This window comes from Callorhinus ursinus, unplaced genomic scaffold (genome assembly GCF_003265705.2).
Source record: "Callorhinus ursinus isolate GAN/ISIS: 27379988/994484 unplaced genomic scaffold, GSC_fseal_2.0 scaffold15, whole genome shotgun sequence".
Classification (NCBI taxonomy): domain Eukaryota; kingdom Metazoa; phylum Chordata; class Mammalia; order Carnivora; family Otariidae; genus Callorhinus; species Callorhinus ursinus.
The window spans coordinates 20,949,831-20,967,710 of NW_027397077.1; the positions used below are offsets into that span (position 1 = coordinate 20,949,831).

General features: G+C 41.3%; 1 protein-coding gene across 14 annotated transcripts in view; it reads right to left on the bottom strand.

The window, feature by feature from the left end:
• Window positions 1-416: 416 nt before the first annotated feature.
• The window catches only part of MAGI1 (membrane associated guanylate kinase, WW and PDZ domain containing 1), a 615,875-nt gene continuing 598,411 nt past the window's right edge, over window positions 417-17,880 (bottom strand). For 11 of the 14 annotated variants that reach the window (XM_073901515.1, XM_073901510.1, XM_073901509.1 and 8 more), the window contains 5 exons: window positions 12,095-12,188; window positions 11,898-11,958; window positions 10,807-10,950; window positions 8,111-8,249; window positions 417-4,020 (listed from right to left, as the gene is read on the bottom strand). In XM_073901515.1, coding sequence (XP_073757616.1) covers window positions 3,260-4,020; window positions 8,111-8,249; window positions 10,807-10,950; window positions 11,898-11,958; window positions 12,095-12,188 — 1,199 coding nt within the window. In that variant the 3' untranslated portion in view covers window positions 417-3,259. Of the gene's footprint in view, window positions 4,021-5,980; window positions 6,070-8,110; window positions 8,250-10,806; window positions 10,951-11,897; window positions 11,959-12,094; window positions 12,189-17,880 lie in introns of all 14 variants that reach the window. The other 3 variants (XM_025885553.2, XM_073901514.1, XM_073901513.1) reach the window with 1 other exon arrangement.

Below are 17,880 nucleotides of genomic sequence, written 5' to 3' on the forward strand. Positions count from 1 at the left end.
AGAGAGGTTAAGGAACTTGCTCAAGATCACACAGAAAGTGATGAAGCACTTGGCTTAGCAGGTCTTTTGCTTTTTACCAGGGTTCCTTGCTATACTGTACTGTGCAAAGTTCAGGTGCATTTGAATTAGCCGGGGAGCTTGTTAAAGGCACATTCTGACGCAGTAGGTCTAGGGTGGCCTGAGATTCTGCATTTCTAATACCCTCTCCGGTGATGATGAGGCAGGCGGTCTGCGGACCACACTTTGAGTAGCAAGGCACTGTACTATCGATGCAAAGCCATAATTCCTTCTCTTTCAACAGAATGCCCTACTGTTGCACTGAGTTGGAGCCAGACACCTTCACTTGATTACTTGACCCTGATACATTTGAGACACGCAGAGACAAGAAAGATATCAATCCAGAAGCAATAGTGGTTATGGAATGCATACATTTCCATGTATTTTTACAGTAAAAATGCATTAAAAAATCTTTCACAAAAGAAACTTAAAAAATACAAGTAGGGTGTCGAGTTCTCCCCCCCAACATTCTTTCAGGCATCAACCGTGTAATGGGTGGGAGGGGGATTCTTCAATGGTTTGATTTAATCATACAAAATACTCATCCATTATCTCTCATCAAGACATTTACATGAGGTGGGGGGTTAGGGAAAGTAGGCTCACAAGAATCAGTCTCCAATTTAAGGTTACAGTAGTTCAGAGAAAACTGGATCTTTCTGCTTAATGCATAGTCCCTGTACAGTACAATATTTCCAAAGCAAATCTGATGTGTGGAACTCAGAGGAAACTGCCACACCAAGTCTTCGCAGACTGAGCCAAGCCCAAGTGGGTAGCACACAGATTTTAAAATGTCAAATATCACCTCTGACAACAAGAAAGATGTTAAGACGTTACCTTCACGATGTACTCCCAAAAATCCACCTTGATTTCATTTATTTAAAACTCTGGACCACAAGTGAGAGCATCGATCATTTAACATCACCGATTTTGCTAGAAATAGTGAGAACATTCCTAGCAGGGGAGCCTGGGGAATAAAATCCCCAAGTGGGCTCCTAAGGAAACTGATGAAAACAAAAGTCAATATTCCGTTGTGTTTTCCCTCAGCCTTACTACCACAGCTCAAGGTATGCTTTGTGTGGAAAACTCTGATGATAAAAGTAGCAGTCACAGACCCTCTTCCTCCTTTTCAGCTACAGCAAGTACATTGTCTCTGTTCCAGGAAAGGAACGTGTTTTGTGCATGTCCACACAACTACAGGAACTCAGTCTATGTTATGTATCAACCCAGAAGTCAAATAAAGCTATGAACAATGTAATATTTATATATGCATAGTGTTTTATAAAAAGATTGGCCCACATACTGCTTCTCATCAATACAGAAAGAGCATTAAGTCCAGAGCACACTGCAAGAAATGAGTGAAGAACAGAGAATGCGAACAAGTGCTTAATAATTCACAAGCAGGCTCACCATGGAGGAAATGATGATATTCAAACCAACTAAAGCTTTAGAGAATTACTTACATAGTCTCCCATTTTAAAACAGCTTTACATACCTGATTTAGTTTACATTAAAATATATCCCAATGAATCAATTTGTTCCATAGTCAGAAATATAAACACATATCACATTCCTCACAGCTAAATTTTTTTGTCATAAATTCTCTTTTATACAAGAAAAAAAGGCAACAGTTGTTTTTTTTTATTTTTTAAACAGGCTCTATTAATTACAATTTTTAACTGTACACACAATGATTGGCTGGTTTTCTCCATTTTTTTTTCCTTTTTCCTTTTTTTTTAAACAGTACCATGAGAATAACAGTGATTGACTTGCAAAGTTTTGTGTCTGTATGGAAAATGCAAAACAGTACTACAGAAATACACAATGCATTGTAAGCAGCGGTTTGCTGTAGTGGTCCAACAGGTACAAGCAAACATTTGGCTCAGCTAGGCAGTAATCCATTTCAACCATATCCTGGGGCTACAAGCCGACCCAACCACACCTCCTGCGGGACTGCAAAAGAATGGGTCGTTTTTAAAAAGAAAAATGGTTATGCTTTGTTCGGCTGTCCAAGGACTCAAAGGACACTGTCATGAGGGCAGAGGTTTGCCAACTCCATCTACCACTGCTGGGACTGTGTCTTTTTCCCTTTCAACCATCCTGGAGACTTTTATTATGGTTGCAAAGGGAAATCGGCATCTCTAAGAATAAAGTACCCCCAGCCCCTCATTTCTTTAAATATCAACAGAGGTAACTTCTACCAACGCTCACTCCCTGGTCCCCAGTTCGGCAAAGGGCAACCTTGGGCTTATGCTACAAAGGGGGAACACACTTTCTGTATGGAGGATTCTCACGGCTCCCTTGCACTGGGCACATTGTTCCCCATTCCATCCACTATTCAGCCTCAAATCAGACAAGACAACACAGAAGGTGTTGAGTGCCCGTCCGTTCCTTCTAGTAGTTGAGCAAAGCTGTGATGGCACTGCCTTAATGAGATCTTATTAGATGTTGGTGATGCTAATAATGAACCTGACCATCTGTGCTTGGGCTACATTTGGGTAATGGCGGCCAACCTTCTCCTCTTCGTGCCTTTCTATGGCCAGGGAGAGTACGAACTGTTTTCTGAACCAACTATGACTCGAGAAGGGAACATTTCTTTGTGCTGTGTAGTTTAGCTATAAATATCCTTCATCTGCAATAGTAGTCTCTTCATACAGTTAAATTTTAGGATCATCGGCAATCCTAATCCATCTCAGAGTCCTCAGCTTTTACAAATATAACTTTTGCCTTTTTGCTCTTTTTTTTAAAGAAAAACTCCTAACTACAGTATAGCACTACATCACTACATAACAATCTACATCAAATTAATTAAACTTAATCAATAATTTCCCTTAGAGAAAATTCTGATCAACAGCCCTATTTAACCAGGAGAGAAAAAGATTGCCCCCCAAAAGGGAACAATTCTTGACAATTCTACAGTTTATGTAGAAACAAAATGTGTATCTCTTCGGGGCAGCATTTGGCAAATAATTTCCAAAAAAGTACGCATTTAAAAATACTTTCTTTAATATTATACATCAGGCACAACACTTTTCATATATATATTTTTTTCTTATAAGATTTCAAATGCATAAAATGTTTGTTGCTCTTCATAGGATCATCGGGTGTCAGACGCTTCACCAGGTAAGAAACTAAATTATTTCAGGTTTGTGACCTTCCTCTTAGAACCTTTGACACGGTAAAGGTTGGACTGTGCCTCAGCGTCTCAGATACTGAGGTCGGTGCTACATTCTTTGTAAGGTCGCCTTCTCTGCTCGGGGGCGTGTCTGGAGCTTCGGCCGGCATCCGCTTTCGCACTGGGCTCTTCCCTTCCTCGGTGGCTCACTCGGTCCTCCTTGTTCCTCTTCTCCAGGGACGGCTCGCGCCTGCGCTCGGGGGACCGCGCCCGCCGGCGGTCGGTGGACTTGGCCCTCCGCTCTGGCGAGCTCCCTCTCCTGCGCTCTGGCGACCGTTTCTGATCCAAGAGTCTCTCGAGGGACCTCCTGCGATGGCTGGGCGAGCTGTCCCTTCGGCGGGTGGGCGAGCGCTCGCGTCTCCGCTCCGGAGAAAGCTCCCGCCTCTTCTCGTGCTTCTCCCTTCTCTCCAAAGTGGTGTCCGCGCTGCGGGTGCCTTCTCTGCGCTTCTCCGGGGACCTCCTCTTGGGGCCGTTGGTCACCATCCGCTCCGGGGGCGCCTCTCTCCATCCCTCCGGTGCCCGGTCCTTGGGTCGGCAAGCCCCACTGTCGGGTTTTCTAGAAGTTCCATTCCATGTGTGATGCTCATTGGGTTGTCTGCTATACTCTCTGCTGCCTTTTGGGTCTTTCCCGTGTGCCCGCTTTTCCCCATGCTGTGATGATTTGTGAAGATCGGGTGGGTAACTGGACTCCAATGATGGATGCGGTCGGCGGTCGGGGGGCGCGGCCCTCACTTCCGGAACCCCTTGTGCACCGGCGGCGGCGGCGGGGCCGTGCCGGTCGCTGCTGGGGTCTGCCAGGAAAGAAAGGAGAGCCACAGTTTGGTATCGAGGGCCTTCGGCTCCTGTCCCCACTCCCACGCCTGAGATCTCATTAGTCACAACAAGCAAACAACTGTTAAAGCAGTCAGAATCAAAGCCGACTGAATCCTGGTTAAGTCTAACTGCAACTAGTGAAGGTTAAAAACTTAGTACTTGTGGCTTTCTGCATCTAGCTGCTCATGGCTACACCCCAGACATAGATCATTAAGGAACTTACAGCATCAGTCACGATTTTAGTCTTTAAAGGCACAACCCAAACAGTGTATCTAGCGGTATCGGAAAGTCCCCACCTTAACTACCTCTTGCTCTTCTTTCCCACCCATCAAGCCTTCTCCCCTGCCCACCCTTCTTCCCGCCCAGGCCCCCATGAGAGAAAACATTCTTTTCTTTAAAGAATCCTTAATTTAATTTGCTTAAAAGTAATCTAGGTTATTGACCTGGAGGGGGATGAGGGAAACTTTCTGGGGGTCTGGGGGATGTAAAAGAGTCTATATTTTGATCTGGGTGATTAAAATGGGTGTTTATAGAGGTTAAAAAAAAAAAAAGCCTGAGCCGTACACTCAGGCTTTAAGCATTTTATGCAAAGTACATTTCTATTTTAAAACACTTTTCTTAAAAACAACAACAACAAACAAACTCCAGGGTGGTGGGCTAAGGGGATTATAGAGGCAACATGGCCACATGTGGATGACTGCCAAATGTGACATGTATGTGAGGGTCCATTAAACCTCCTCTCTACCTTTGTGAATTTTATTCAACACTTTTCTCTAGTTTTGGGTAAGTTTAAGAAACTGTTTTCAAAATGTGGCGTTTCCTGACAAAAGGGAGTGGGAGAGAGGTTGTCAGGGGCATGTCTGACATTACACGGGGTTCAGATACAGCCTTTCAGAGACAATTTTCCTTATGCTACACAAGGTCGCCCTAACTGCATCCGGGAGCTGAGGACTCACTGCACTGCTTCTTACAACATCAAGATATCTATAGATTTAAAAGCAGAGCAGCCCATGGTGGGGGGGGGTCCTATTTATTATTAAACTATTTGAAATGACATGGCCAATGTTTTAGGTAGCACCCTGACATTATGACAGCGCTTTTCAAAGCAGGGATGCTCTTGCTGCAGCTAAGCCCAGTCAGTTAGACACATTACACGATTCCCGGCAAGACACCTGAAATGATGTGCTGCCGAGTGAACCAGGGTGACAGTCACAGAGATGAAGGAATCACAGGAACTCTTTAAGGATCTTTCATGAGGCAACAAGGTCAACATTAAACAATCTGTTTCATGAATGATCTCCCAAAACCCAGGGTGGGGTTTTAATAAAAACACGAAGATAGCCTAGAGCAGGGTTTGTAAACTTTCTGTAAAGGGCCAAAGAGTAAACATTTCTGGCTTTGCCAGCTGTGTAGTTTGTGAGAGGTACTTAACTGGAGAAGAGTGTAAAAGCAGCTGTAGACAATTCATAAAAGAAATGGGCGTGGTCATGTGCCAATAAAACTTTACTAAGAAAAACAGGCTGCGGACAAGATTTGGCCCATGGGCTGTAGTTTCCCAAAGGATAGCGAGGTAGGACATGTCACCTTTCTGTCTATCAAAGCCTTACCGACCTAGGGGAGGGCTCTGTGATGGGAAGTTTGCTCTTTCTGAATGCTGGGTCCTAGAATTAACACAAACAGGGGCTTACAAAGTCGTTTTAAGCTTTGGGTAAGGATAGGTGCTTAGATCGCTCTCACAAACCTAACCTCGGGGTTTCTTACACCTACTTTTAAGATAAGGGACAGGAAGATTTCAGTAGGGTCGGTGGTGTACTTACAATTCAAAGAACGCAGGGTGTTCAGAATGAATTGCCAAACATATCAAAATAGAACTAAGCAGAAGCAATGAGGAAATTAGGCCACAGCACAGAAACACCTAGTATTGATTGAGCTACAAACCGTAGTTTGATTATGGCCCATAAGGTAGAAGCAAGCCTCCCCGAGCTTTTCATTTCTCATACATGCAGCGAGATTAGGAGGTATCATCGCTGTAGAAGGGAAGGGCCCAGCACCAAGAACAGTCAGAGAGAAAGAGAAAGAGAGAAAGAGAAAAGTTCAACATTTAGATTCCCTATAACAAAGAGGAAAGAAAAAAAAATCTGCATTTGTTAACATAGGGCAAAGAGAGTTTATTTGTCCAGTTAGACAATCTAAGGCAAAACTCAAATAAGGCTGCAGAGACCGCAATCAGAACAGTGACATTTTTTAGACAGCCATATAAGGTGACTCAAGAACCCAGACAATGGATGCACCCTTTTTTCTTTTTTTTTTCAAACAACTGGAACAATGACAAGCTGGCCTAGGAGAGCATTAACAATAAACAACAAAGGACCGAAGTTCCCTCCCTCCCCCACCCTTGAAGACCGCGGCAGTTAAATTAAGTACAAAAAACTCATTACAAAAATAGCCTCACAGAGAAGCAGGTTCCAATCAAGTCAGAAAAATATTGGAACTTAACATATTATAACCCATTTGTGACTCTAATCGATAGAATTAGAGAGATTCAGTCCAAGTGACACAGGGACACATTACAGCAGCACAACTCTGGCATGTTCAAGCCTTCTTGGAAAAAGCGAGTATTTAAAGGATCTTTATTTTTAGCCCAAAGAACATTTGTTAGTGCTGGATTTTCATCCTCAGTGCAACAGACATAGGTTTTGAGAAGGTACACAGGTTACTGACGATGATTCTCAAATGAAATATCACATCCAACAGAAGCATAGGGGAGACAGAAAAGGGAGACAATGTTACACAGTTTCAGTGGCATTGATACACCTATGGTCAGAGATTCAGTACAGTGCACAGCTGTGGCATCTCAACATCAAAACACCTCCCCTGTGGTTGCCATGTCTAAAGGGGCCTCATCTGATGGCCTCCCTCCCCCCACCTCGGGCCCCTTGTATTTTACACCTGTATATGAGTGCCCAACACCTGGGAAGGCTGTCCTTTAAAGGGGTTATCCTTCTCTGTGAGCTGCATCTGAATTAAGGATCTCATCAAGCCCAAAATGCAACTGGGAATTATGCAGAATGACTTTCAGAAAAGAGTGATAACAGATCAATCCCTAATAAAGGGGACCAACGTATATGGGGACCATTCAATCACAGTTTCTATAGAAACTTCTGTAGACCTTTGGTTGGGAAGAAAAGCCCTACATCTAGGGCATAGCTTTTTTTTTTTTTTCTTTTTAAATTTTAAACAAGACTCTCAAATGAATAGGACATAATCATTTAATATACAATATTTTGCCATCAGAAGACTACGCTAGGTAAAGATCATTGCTGTTTACTCAAATCATGTCTACACATATGACAAAGGAACTCTATGTATAACCTGGCTTTCCCCATAGGAAAGGTATAGTAACATGTTTCCCTCATGATGAGCACTGGGAATCTATTTCATCCTTTTTCATCTAAAAACATATGGCTAATATATCAACAGTTTTGTTTGTCTTATAGTAGTGGGCTCAGGTGGTCTGACTGGGGAGAGGGACCAGCAAGGGGGATATGCAGAAGTGTCATATACAGAGCATAAAGGAGGTGAGCAAGGCCCCCAAATCATCTCAAAAATTTCACACCTCTTATGTAAAAACATCAAGGAATCAAAAAAAAAAAGAAAAAAATAAAGGAGAATTGTGCCTCAACATATCATTCAGGAAACCTGCTTTCCTGCTTCTGAAAAGGAGTATAGTCAGTTTGTGCTAACAATTGGATCTGAGAAACAGTTTGGCACAGTTCCAACAAACATTCCTTTGCTCTTGGTTGGACTAGACAAAATGTTCTCTCTGCTTATCAGAAAGGGGGCTATCGAGATCTTGTCTTAGGCCACGCCCCGGTCCACATAAGCAAGCAAAAGGATGAAATGTGTAGAGATTTCAGAACAAGCGAGGCAAATAATCACATGGTGCGAAAGGCTGGTGAGACACTGGTGAATAGGGGGAAAACAAAAAGACTTTCCTGCTGCAGTTCTGGAGACAAATTCATGGAGTCATGCCAGGGAAGGAAGGAAGGTTTTCATAGTTTGACCCACCATATTCTGGTACTGAGCCGTCTCCCCGCTTCAGAAACAGACGCACCCTGCGGCCGCCATTCTTAATCAGTTCTATAGCCCGAGAATGCTTCATGTTTTTGGTGGTCTCGCCATTGATCTCTAAAATTTCATCACCAATCTGCCAAAGCAAGAGACAAGAGTGATAATGTCACAAAGGGTCTGACCAGCTATCAAGGTGCTTTATGCTTTAAAATTCTTTCATTGAGTGATTTACTATTTATTGAGTATATTCCAGAAAATCTCCTGTTGCTTAGGATTCAGCAGGTAAGGAAACAAAAAAAATTCCTGCCCTCATGGAGATGACATGCTAATGGAAGACAATTAACAACAAAATTAGAGACATATGTGTATGTTGGAAAGTGTTAAGTGCTAAGGGAAAAAAAGATGAAGCAGTAAAGGGAATATTAATTGTTCAGGAAAAGAAGATGTGGTAGGCAGTTTCTAGGATGCCTCCCCCACCCCGTCAATCCTTTCCTCCCTACATTCATATCCTGTGTAATCTCCTTCCCTTCAAATGTGGGCTGGAATTAGTGACCTGCTTCTGGCAAATGGGAAGGGATGTCAGCTCAAAGATAAGGTTACAAAATAATTTTGGCTTCTGTCTTATGTGCCCCTCTTTTATTGTCTCATTTGTTCACTCTGATGCATGTGGTGAGCTGCCCCACAGAGTTCATGATAAGGAAATGAGGGAGAGCTAGGCCCAACTGCCCAAGAGGCAACGAATCCAGCCAACAACCCTGTGAGTGAGCTTAGAAGCAAATGCTTCCCCAGGTGAGCTTTCTTTCTTTTCTTTTTTTTTTTTTTTTTAAGATTTTACTTATTTGTCAGAGAGAGAGAAAGAGAGAATGAGCAGGGGGAACAGCAGGCAGAGGGAGAACAGGCTCCCCGCCGAGCAAGGAGCCCGATGCGGGACTTGATCCCAGGACCCTGGGATCACGACCCGAGCCGAAGGCAGTCGTCCAACCGACTGAGCCACCCAGGTGTCCCTCCCCGGGTGAGTTTTCTGATGAGACCACAACCCTGACTGATACACAGATGTGGCATTTACTATGTGTCAGCTACTATTATAGGGCACTGGAGATAAAATACGCTCAGGGAGCTTATTTTCCAGAAGGCAGAAGAGGAAAAGCACTGGCTTTGGAGATTAAAGCCTTAAATTTGAGTCCTGTCACTTATTAGCTAACTAATCTTGCTCAAATCCTTTAACTTCCTGGAACTCACTTTCTCATCCATAAAAGGGGATGTTAACAACCCATCCCTACCAAGGTGTGAGGACCAAATTGGATAAGACACGTAAATGTGTCCTGTGAACTATACAGCATAATACGAAATAGCATGATAATGACAGTTCGTTCAATCAGAAACCTTTTTCAGTAAGCAAGGACATGGAAAAGCATACCCCATGTGTTTAAAATTTAAACAAAAGCCGTATATAGTGTCTCTATTCCTATGTGCACAAATTGTACATATATATGCACAAAAGAATATACAAGAAATTGGTAATATGGTTTGACTTTAGAAACTATATTTTAAAATATGTACCACTTTTCACTAATTTTCTATAGCCATTTTCATGGTCTACTTTCTCAACTAAAAAAAACCCACTCATTAAAAATTCAATCTGGGGGCGCCTGGGTGGCTCAGTCGATTAAGTGTCTGACTCTCAATTTCAGCTCAGGTCATGATCTCAGGGTCACGGGAATCAAGCCCTGTGTTGGGCTCCGTGCTCAGCAGAGAGTCTGCTTGAGATTCTCTCCCTCTGCCCCTCCCCAGCTCTTTCTCTCTCAATAAATAGATAGATAGATAGATAAATCTTTTTTAAAAAATTCAACCTGAAAAAACTTAAAAAGCAATATTATGCCTTACATACAAATATTAAGTTCCCTACCCTTGGTCACTATTTTATCCCCTCTTTGCTCTGGACCAATTCCATGTGCTTTTTTCCTTTCTTGTTCTGGCTGTCTTGATTTTTTTCTTTTGTAGCAAATTGCTCCCTATGCATATGCCTCAATCTAAGTGACTTCTCTATAATGACATGATTTTTTTTTTTTTAAACCACCTGATCCCCCCAGGGAAGTGACATATGCATGCATAGTAACAGATATGAGATATCTAAAGAGAACAGAGTGATCTTTTTGGCATTTGTATATTTGAAATTTGCAGGTTCGACTACTACAGAGCAACCAGGAATATTCATGCCATGGAGCTGCTGGCCCTTTGCTGGGGCAGAGCTGACCTGCTCCTGAGGCTCAGGTAACACAGCTGGTGACTAGCTGGAGACTGAATGGAGCTCATCACCCAGAACCTACAGGACTACACGCCTTCCCTGCTCTGTAAGCATCCTGGTATACCTAGGATTTCCTGTGAGGTGATGTGCCTGCCTTATGAGATTAAGTATAAGAACTATGGGACTGGGATTGAGAAAGTATTTATTTCAATAAATTTGTAAGTCATTTCAATCCTTCATTCCACCCTGAAGAGTTAAAAGGGCTCACCTAACTTGAGCAGCTACCACCAACTATGCTTTAGGGAGAGATTTACGGAGTGGGAGTCGTGCATTTAGTGTCCTGAAAACAGTAGAAAATGCAGTTCTCAGGAACAAGAAGGTTCTAGCTGCGTCATGTCAAAAAGTCGCTGCAGATGACTTATTTGTCCAGACCCGTCTTCCTACTTACCCTCATCTTTCCACACCTTTCTGCTGGACCATCCTCTGCTAAGCGCAAAACATAGAGGTCCATGTTATATTCTCGGCCCCCTCGAAGACTAAAGCCAAATCCCTTGGCTCCTCTTTCCAGTTCCACAGTGTAAAAATCTTGCTCCTATTTAGAAAAACCAAAATGTAATCATTTGGGGGTGAGCGTATATCTGCCCATATTTCTTCCCACCTCTTTCCAAATATTCTCTGTCATGTGATTTGACAAAAAGGCATGGTCTCTATCCTTCTCTTGGTGATTCTCAATTGTTTATTAATATTCATTCATCTTAGAAGTTTGCAGATGCAGAATCTGAAAACATTCATGAGAGTGCCTGTAGCCTGCACCTCAACATGGATATATTAAAATTTAATCAGGGAGGCCACAGATCGTATTTGTGGCAGGGAAAGTCATTACACAATACCATCCTGCACAGTGCTGGATGTTCACCCTCCGTGCCCCACGCCTGGAAAACGGCAGCAGAGTCTATCACTAGGACACCAACAACGACCTCCTCACATCTGGGGAGTGGCTGCTACCCTGGCTGAGAAGCATGAATGGATTGCTGAAGGCTCTAAGAAGGCCAGTCAAAATGAACCTGCTCAACCATATCTGCTTTTCCCATATTTGCTTCACCTGCATGTTTGTGCATCCCCTCTTCCTACCCTGTGGGACGGGCAGTTAGCTCTATGGGTCTCACCTGAAATTCACAAGGCTGAGAAACACCTTAACAAAAAAAGACATTTTCTTGGCATAAACACAGTTATGAATACCGTGAGTAGATATTAGCAATTTTGCTCTTTCTCTGATGGCCAGTCCCTGAGACAATTATGGTTTTTTTTTATTTTGTTTGTTTTTTCCCACCTAAAAAGGATATCTAGGAATATTTTTCAAAGGTAGTAAAATAAAATGTCATTTCCTAGACAATTAAATTTGAGTACATATTTAGTACATCCTCTCACAAAAGGTTATTTTAATTGAGGGTATCTTATAAAAGATCTCATAAAAACAGCTTCAGAAAGTTGGAAGGAAATGTACAAAGCAAACAGAGAAAAAAGAAGAATGGCTCTCACCTGTGTTGCCTGGGGTGCTTTGAACTCAAACTGAGATTCTGGCTTTGGTTTGGTGGTATTCCTGCCAAAGTGAGAGAAATAAATGTAAAAGCAAACCATGGGGAAATAGGAAAAAAAGAATCAAGGATGAGTATCATCAGGCCAGGAGTTAATTTTTTCCCTTAAACCTAACAAAAGCAACTAAAGCTATGTCTGACCTGGTCTCCTGGGCCCCTTGCTGAGAAGGGGTGTGTGTGGTGGTGATGGTGGCAATCTTCTCTGCATTGGTCAGCAAAGTAGCATTTGAAGACTCTGCAGGGAGAGACAGAGCATAACAGAATGAGGGCCCTGGAGAAGAGATCATCAAACCAGGAGGGATGCAGAAGTGCCATATATGAATGACAAGTCTAGTTTCTCTGTCACTGTTTGAAGCAGTTCTGACATGAACTTCTAAACTACGAAGACTTAAACGAATCATTCTAAGATCTTCTGTGATATGAGGCATGTATGTCCCCATTACCCTCCTCCCAAATGATATCCCCACAGATGAACTAAAGAGTTTGCCCCACAACATGCTACTCTAGAATTGTAGCCAAGGGAGGAGGTGTCTCTCCCCCTCTCCCTCCCTCCCTGACACTTAAAAATGGCACTCCCGTGTCAAAACATTGCCCACCGGTGCTGCTCTTCTCCCCAGAATGTTACAGACTAATGTTTCCTGCAATTTACCAGCAATATTTAGTGAGTCTGCTTGATTTCCTCAGGTGAATATTAAAATCAGAAGTGTGCTAACATCTTGTTAACTACACGCACACACATCTACCTTCTTCCCCATTGCTTTTAATGAAAAACAACTGAAAATGTGGAGTTCTTCACAGATCTCCTCTAGTATCACTGAGGAAAGATTAATTTCTAAACTTGCATTAGTTAGAGCCAGAGTTTATAAACATAAGTTGTATAAATTATGAAGCCACCCTAATGTAATGAGCATGCCCTATAGACTGCATACCAACATGCATATATTAAAATGTAATCACTTATATAGTAATGGTTATATAGTCTTTTACTAATTATTTCTCCATTAAGATCAAGGCAGATAGCAAGCAGCTATGAGGAAGTTGCTCTTTTAGTATTTATTTTTTAGGTCGACTATTTGGAACTTGGCATATATTTTCTCATCAAGAAAATACTAAATATGGTCATTAGGTTCTAAGATTAGCCTATGAATGCCTATTTAATTCATAGTGTGCAATGAAGTCTATAAGTTTCTAGGAGTCCTGTGGTTCAGAGTAGGCATCCTAATGCTTGCAGATTACATATATCCATCCATAATGTATAACAAAGTTTCTATGGGAAAATGTGTTAAGTAGTCTCACCTGGGATACCTGGACTACATCTCTTCTCCACTGTAGTCCTGGGTGACAGGACATCCCAGAAATGCCAATTACTTGTGGTCTTCCATTTTAATTTCCTAAGGATATTATTTCAGCTTGGGTCTGGCTTCCTATTATTTTATTTCATTACACAGTTAAAATCACAGGCTTGAGATCCAATCCCCCTTCCCCCACTCGTTAGCTGTATGCCTTATTTCCCTCATCTGATAGAAGGGGATGATAACATAACTCTGCTCTTTGATGAAAGTATATGGAAAGCTTGGGGGTGGGGGGATGGGTTAGTCTGGTGATGGGTATTAAAGAGGGCACATACTGCATGGAGCATTGGGTCATGGAACACTACATCAAAAACTAATGATGTAATGTATGGTGATTAACATAACATAATAATAAAAAAACACACAAAAAATTGTATGGAAAGCCTAGTACAGTACCTGACATACAGTAAGCACCCAATACACCTTTATTGTAGCTATGGCCCTTGCTACCACTTCTACTTTTGATTTATTATCATGGGAACTTAAACTCTCTGCAAAATGGGAAAGTTGGAATTATGATTTTAACAGTCTATATTCCACCTATAAAGCCCATGATGCTGAGAGCTAAGGCACAAGTTTAAGAAGAAAATGTAACTAGATCAAGTAAACTATAAAGTGAATCCAATTCATCTTTAGGACAAGTTTCCCATTGTCTGTTTAAACCTACAGATTCTGAGGGAGAAGAACCTGTGGTCAATTAAGGATGAGAAATAATGGGTGAAATAGAGGGAAGTGTTTTTGTGTATCTGTATTTTGTTTTGCCTCTGAGCGTCCTCAGAACCTTTACTATGCCAATATACCTTGCAATCCCCTGAGCAGGGGAGGTGGTGCTTCTCAAGCTTCACCGGAGGCAGCTTAGCATAAAGTCCTACTAGGAGGTCAGATTCCAGGCTCAGAATGTCTGGCTATGTGCACCCCCCAGCTCTACAATTTCCTGGCTGGGACTTATGCAAAGTCACTTAAACTTTCTATGAGTCAGTTTTCTCTTCTGTACATGCGGGACAACAGGAGTATCTAAGAAAATTCATGTAAAGATTATCTGAGAGCAAAGTGTTTGGGATAGTGCCTGGCACATAAAAACCATACAAAAGATGATTAGCACATTTTTTATTGGGAGCATGTGTTGATTACTGTTATCACAATATTAAAACCGTATTATTAGTGCATTTTTATGGGTGTAGTTAACTGGCACAACCAAGTTGATAAATCTATGTGATTTTCCATAAAGTACACCCACTGTGTCAGAACAATGGACTAAGAGACTGCACTGCCTATCGATATGATTCACCAGAATTTTCATCAACCCATGTATTGGTCCTTTAAAAAAAATTCATATTGCTCACTGTAATTAATTTTATGGAGACTCTCTGGGAAATCACAAGATTGTTCGGGCCATGGGGAAATCATAATCAGGATACCAAAAAGAACATTTCCTTATAATTAAAGTGATTATAATTACTGAATTGTGCAGGAGTTCCCCTTTCGAGTTCTTGTGTGTTTTTGGTAGCCAGGGTTTTTCAAGGCAGATCAGATCTCATTCTGAAAGTTTTTTTTTTTTTTTAATTTCTGCGCTTCCATGATTTGATGAGATATGACAGATAATCACTCAATACACATATAAATAGAATTCTTTTATTGATCTGCCTCCTATCCTTCATTTGCTATTTTCTGCATATTTATACGCAAATCTGTTTTGCATTGAAGATTAACTTTAAGCATTTAAAAAATTAACATTTTTATGCAAATGATTATTTGAGCTCACTGAATTTTCCTCCTACCGCTGTATTTCTTAATCTATGAACAACCACCGTTTCTTGATTATTTACGAAGTGCCAAGCTTGATCCACATGCACTATTTAATTCTTCCAACTCGATGAAATTGGTGCAATTATTCTCCCATTTTACAGATGGAGACATTTAGGCTAAGGAAAGGCAGGTAACATGTCCAAAGTCATCCAGAGTCTTATTTCCATTTACAAGGGAATTATGTGTTGGTATCAAGGAAATCATACCTAATTGGTATGTTCCTTTCAAATAAGCAGTGCCTTTATTTTACTACATAAATACCACCAACTATCATAGCTTAATTAAAAAGCAAAATACCCTGCTCTGACTCTAGATTTCATGAGCCATTTTCTAAGCACTTAAATAATTTTCAGCATACCCTGGATTTCCAGGATGCTTTCTAAATATCAATAAAGATATACTTATTTTATTAAACTTTTAAGTCTTCATTTAGAATTAAACCAAGACTTTTTGTGTTGAAATTCTCTCTAGCTTTTTATAAAATACAGAGATGAAGGCCATTATCACAAATCTGTAGCTCCATCCTAAAATAAAACTTGCCTCATATAACAAGGGCCTGATAAAAGAGCCTACTCCAGCACAGTATTATGAATGAATGTCAATGTATTTGACTTTTAAAACTCAAAGATAGATGAACAGATTAGCTATTTTTATGATAAATTCCAGAAAGTATCCTACATCCTTTATTAAACAGTGTTTACACCAACTTTAGCTCTCCCAGAGGAATGAAAATGAATATTACTACACTTTCCATAGCAATCGTGTCTCAAGCAAAGCATATCCTGGCTCTCAAGGTACTGTCACGGTGTGGGGCTAAATCAGGGCACTAACTTCTGACAGGAACTTCTACCCTGGGTTTCAATAGCTCCCTGACAAGTGATCACAATTCCAACCTAGCCCTCATGTTAATACCTTTAGCATCCCTTACGGAATCCACACTACAAAGCCAAACAAATGAACAGAGGATACAATCATTCCTTTCATAAATATTTGAATACATAAACACACATGTAATAAATATCTAAAGGAAGTGTTTGAAAATTTGAATGCCATAAATATTCGAAACTTTGGGAGACTTAAAACGTGTTATGGTTGCAACCCTGTTCCTTTTGCCCTATCCCTTTGCTAGCTACCATATCCACAGAGCCTTCTATTAAGATACTTATACTATTCTATGCCTTTGCCAAGGAAATGGCAATGTCTGGGTTGCCATGCCCTTACCTACTATATAACAAATACTTTGAATCAGAGTGATCTGAAGTACAAATTTAAGACTTAAGTAATTTATTAAGTTTATAAGTATTTTCATTATCTAGAACTTGACTCATACTGACAGTTCTGTGTCAGTTTGAATAAGCCAAGGGTCTGCTCTTTCTGATTAAAGTCTCATTCCCACCCAGATTTCACAGACTATTTCTATAGAAGGCAAGTGGTAGGAAACATGTGTGTCTGACCTGTCAAATTTCAAGTTCAGATTCAGTATGTTCATCTATTCTCTGGGCCTTTCTGTGCTGCCCTTACGTATTTATTATGCTTTGCCCATATCTCATAGGAGAAAATGTCCTGCCCCCACTGCACCTCCCACTCTAGTCCCAAAGACAGTAAAAGCAGAGATGGAGAGGACCCCCTGATCGAGGCCTGTCCAAGACCTGTGAAGGCAGGCCTTCTAGGAACAGAGTAAGCCAAATAAAGGAAAGTCATGTTTCCTGGTCTTGGTTGAAGGAAGCTAATGGGGAGCCAGGGAGGGCACAGAAAAATGGAGAAGCAGAGTTAGGGAAAGTACAGAGATAAGTAAGTTGGAAAAAGTACCAGGTGAGCAATGACAAGAAAAAAGAATCAGGCAGCAGGAGCTAGGGAAACAAGTGGATCCGGAGTGGGTTCCGAGCACTGCCCAAAAAAGAGCACGTTTTCCCATCTCCTTGAAGTGCCTCCCAGGGTTTCTGACAACAGTACTCTGGATAACATGGGTTTCTAAGAACTTCAGTCTCCTCACAAGGACCACAACACAAACACTGTCTTGGGCTACTTGATGAATTGACCATTCGTGTGAAAGGTTTGAAGGAGAGCAGAGGTCCCTAACATACACTCCCTTTTATTCTACAGTTCTCCACGTCTAACACACCTTCGCAGAGAGCAAGTGATCTGCCATGTGTCTCTCTTCATCAGACCTTCATTAATGGCCACTCTGTCTTCTAGGTGTTTGCAAACTTCTCTTGGATTGTTCCAACAGTTCTCCAGAAATCCGACTCCCCTGCATCAATTTTAATTTCCAAGATGGCCATTTTTGGCCCCATTAAAAAGATAAGCATCAGAAATCCACCCTCTGTCAGAACTGATTTCCTTTACCTGGCTTCCAAAATTTACAAAGTAATTGATGAAGAATCTTATTATCATGGCAATGAACGGCTGCAGTACCTTGGGATGAAATCACATCCTGGGCAGCACATCGGTCCTCAACTACATTGAATTAGCTGTCATGTTTACTTTCTTCTAGTCAAGAGAGTATGTGATGTGTCTACCTGAATTTTATATTTTCTAAGTACTGAAATTTAAAAAAAATTGCCTTTTTATTGACAACTGCTACTGGGTAATTCACCTCGCACTGCATATTTTGGTGTTCAGATTTTCTAAAACTTTTCCATTGCACTTTATTAAATTAAGTCAATACCTAGTATGTGCACAGTAGCATAAGTTGGATTCTGCATATTTGTATCTTTCCTGATTTCAAACTCTTTTTCTAAGCCCTTCCCTCAAGGAGTACATTCTTTC